The sequence below is a fragment of the Chiloscyllium plagiosum genome, unplaced genomic scaffold (genome assembly GCF_037043375.1).
Source record: "Chiloscyllium plagiosum isolate Xiang-an unplaced genomic scaffold, Cpla_swu_hap1 HiC_scaffold_35, whole genome shotgun sequence".
In the NCBI taxonomy this organism is placed as follows: Eukaryota; Metazoa; Chordata; class Chondrichthyes; order Orectolobiformes; family Hemiscylliidae; genus Chiloscyllium; species Chiloscyllium plagiosum.
The window spans coordinates 21,738,205-21,742,241 of NW_028270173.1; the positions used below are offsets into that span (position 1 = coordinate 21,738,205).

General features: G+C 42.3%; 1 protein-coding gene across 1 annotated transcript; it reads left to right on the plus strand.

Annotated features, from left to right (window-relative positions):
* On the plus strand, positions 1-804 carry LOC148140442 (uncharacterized). The gene has a single exon (XM_087979098.1). It carries the CDS (start codon positions 1-3, stop codon positions 802-804), a length of 804 nt encoding a protein of 267 aa, XP_087835224.1.
* The last annotated feature ends 3,233 nt before the right edge of the window (positions 805-4,037 follow it).

The following is a 4,037-nucleotide window of genomic DNA, read 5'->3' on the forward strand; positions in this document are numbered from 1 at the left end:
ATGGTCCTTGTCTTCAACGTGATTGTGAGCCAGATCTTCAAGTATCATTTCCCGGATTCACCGCTGAGCTACACCCCCGCCTGCCGACTCAGTGCCTTCCTGCAAGGGTTCAGCATCCAACTCTCCATCTGGTTTACCATCGCCTTCACCTTTGACCGCTTTGTAGCAATTTGCTGCAACAAATTGAAGGGGATGTATTGCACTGAAAGAATGGCTAACGTGGTTATATTCATCGTGAGTTCTCTTAACGTCATGGTCAACATTCCCTTGCCTTTTCGCTATGAGCCCACCCATGTTCTGAACAATGTACAGTGGGGCTGCCGCACCATCACTGCTTACCTCACTTCACCGGCCTGGGCAGCTCACCAATGGCTCACCAACATCTCAAACATGTTTCTTCCTATTCCCCTGCTCCTGCTGTTGAACACTCTCACCGCTGGCCATATCCTAGCAGCCAGCAGAGTTCGCCGGGCTCTGAAGGACAGCAGCTATGGTGCTGGGGAGATGGGCAGAGACCCCGAGCTGAAGAGCAGGAGGACCTCCATCATTCTGCTCTTCACCATCTCTGGCTGCTTCATGGTGCTGTCGGTACCCATCACTGTCATCCATATCTGCGTCAGATTTACCCACATTACGTCTCTCCAAGGTTCAAACTCACTCTATGTGGCAATCAGGGCAGCGTTCCTGCTGATGTGCACCAGCTCCTGCACAAACACTTGTATTTATGCACTGACCCAGAGGAGATTCAGAGAGGTGGTGAAGAACTTGCTGAAATCTCCTTATGCTCTACTCAGAAAGTTATGAAAATAATTTATATTGATGGGGGGAGTTGGTGGTTTAATGATAACCTCACTGGGCCAGCATTCTAAAACCCAAACTCATATCCTGGGGACATAGGTTGAAATTCCACACTGGCAAATGAAGAATTTTCTATGCAAATAGCGCGAGCCGAATGTTGATTATGTCGCCATTCATGATTAACATGCGGGAAAATTAATTGTCTTCAAAAACTGATTGTCTTTCGGCAAGAACCTCTGACGGCTTTTAAGCATGTCCATCGTATATGTAATGTCCGATCCACAGCCATGTCGATTTCAGAGCATTAGGATTGAGTCTTATCTGCCCTTTGGGAAAATGCCAACCTTGGCAGGGATGCCCACGTTCTGGAATGAACAAAATAAAATACGTCATTATTAATCAAGTGACTGATATTTTACTGTGTCTTTCGTGATGATACTGCTGCCTTAACAGGGTTCTGTCGTCCTTGTATCTTTTATTCAAACGGGATTATGAAAGGCAGAGGTTCTGATGCCTCTCTCTTACATCTCTCCCGTAAGAACCTGTAGTTTGAACTAAACGTTTCTTTCCAAGTGCTGTTTTTATGGGGTTGTTGCAGAAAATTGGAACAGCTCCTTTGTTAAGTTGTGGGGAGTGTCGTGTTGGTTCAGTTGTCCAATTATATTTCAATTTGTGTTTCATTCGGTGGTGTGTAAATAAATTGTTTTACTTGAAGCCAAGTGGTTTGACCAGGTGCATCAAAGCTGGAATATGTACCTTACATCTGCCTAAAACAACTGGAAGAGTTAGAGTATGGGCGACCTTCGTGAAATGTTTTGGGAGGTTCTAACCTGGTATTCTACACTTTTCATTCTGAATTGATATAAACAGTTAGAATGCTGAAGGGTTGGACCAAGTGGATAGATACAATGGTTAGTAAGTCCAGAGGACTGGAGAACGATGTGGAGAAGAGATGGAAATACTACTGGATGAATTCACAACAACATTGTGACCCGTGTCCATCAAAACTACAAATGGCTTTTTCATGGGTCCTGACGAAAGCAGCGTCCAGGCCAATATTGAACAACGGCCTTAGTCTGTGACAAGGAGACTTCTTGACACAGTGACAGTGAAGTATTGGCAATATATTTCCAAGTCACGGTGATGTGTGGTTTGAATGGGCACCAGCGGAGGTAGCGTTCCATTGTGTATGCTGTCCTGTCCTTGTAAATGGTAGACACCACAAGCTGGGAAGATGTTATGCGAGGTTCCTGGATAAGTTGTTGAATTGCATCTTATGTAGGGTACACATTGCTGCATATAGCGCGTTGGCACACGGATCGAATGTTAAAGGCATTAGATGGTGCATCAATACTGTGCGTGTCTTGCTACATATGAGCAAATAGCGGAAGAGGGTGTCTACTTTGGATAGATGTGAGCTAGTACATTTATGTGACACAGACCAAGTTAGGAATTGCAGGGTTAATGGTTGGGAACTGGTGAGTGTTGTCCAGCGGAGTGACCTCGGAAGGCAGGTGCATAGTTTCTTCAAAGTTGTACATTGGTAGACGGGTGATTAAGGAGACGTTTCGAATGCTTGCTTTCATTGGTTAAAAATTGAGTATAAAATTGGGACATCTTGTTGCGTCAGAGCAGATCATTATTACGGCTACATTTGGCGTACTGAATACAATTCGGTTAGTCCTGCTATAGGTAGGATGTTATTGAACTGGAATTGGCGTAGAAAACAATTGTAAAGATATTACTGAGATTGGAGGGAAAGACGATTCGCAGCAGCTGGATATGTCGTGACACTTCTTAATCTTTGGACCAGAGGGATGTTCACATAGAGGTTTATATAATCATGGCTGGGCATAGATAAAGTGAATAGCCAAGGTCTTTTCCCCAGGATATGGAATTTTAAAACATAAGGGGATATATATTAGGATAAAAAGGGAAACATTTTAATGGGACCTGAGGGGTATATTTTTCACACAGAGGGTGGTGTTCATATAGAACGAACAATCAGAGGAATTGGAGAGCTGAGTACAATTACATCATTTTGCATGACATTTGGACAGATGTGGATACACAGATGTTTCAGCGTAATTTGACCAATTTGTTTTCATGGCCAAATGCACAGCAGATGAAGATGACAGATGGATAAATGTGACTGTATCCACTTTCATAACACAAACAGGAAGGTAGATTATTACCTGAATGACAATACATTGGGAGGTTAGGAGGTGCAACAATTCACGGGTGCGCATGTACACCAATCTCTGAAAGTAAGCATGCAGGTGAAGAAGGTAATGAAGAAAGCAAATAAATGTTGTCTGGATAGTAAAAGTATTTCAGAAATGGAGAAGGGGAATCTTGTTGTGATTATTTCGGGTTTTGGTGGGACCACATCTGGGATATTAAGTGCAGATTTGGTCTCCCTATCTGATGAGAAAGTTATTGGCATTGAGGAAACATAACGAAAATTTTCCAGACTGAATCCTGGGTTGGCAGGACTGACCTATGAAGATTGGATATTTTCACTGAAGTTAAGAAGAATGAGAGAGGATGTTAGACCAATTTAGTTCTCTAAAACTAACCTTAAAACTCAAAATTTCCAAAAAGACTGAACAGGGCAAGAGTACGAAGAATGATCCGATTAAAGGAGAGTTATGAACCTGTGGTCATACTCTGAGCATTTAGGACTGAGATGAAGAGAGGTTCCTTCACCGAGAGTGGTGAGCCTCCACAACTTTCTGCCTTAGGCAGAGGGTGAGACTAAAATATTAAGTGCTTTCAAGAAGGAGTTTGTTTTATTCTGAGGGTTAAGGGACCAAAGGGTATCAGGAGAAAGATGTACTGAGTTGGATGAAAGTCTGAGTCCCAGATTTCAACATAAGCATAAATCTAATCTGGAGAATTCCAGTATCATCGAATGTTACAAATGAAACAGATATAAAAAAAACAAAAGATTTCAAATTACTGAAGAGCACAATGTGAAATGAATAAAATCGTAATGAAACTAAAATCCAACATGAATTCACATGCAAATCGTGCTCAACATAATTGTGTTTTCACATGAAAGAACAGGTAAGCAATAATTGACCTCAAACATTTACCAGACATCGCTGCCAGACAGGCCACCAGCATGAGGCACACAATGTTTTTGTGACAAAAACCTGCTCAATTGCGTCCAGTACAATATAAGTTCCTTTCTTTGAGGATTCAGCCACAAATCTTCATTTTAGGGAAGCTCCCAA

Coding starts and splice junctions, on each gene's coding strand:
- LOC148140442 (XM_087979098.1), top strand. CDS start 1: ATGGTCCTTGTCTTCAACGTGATTGTGAGCCAGATCTTCAAGTATCAT.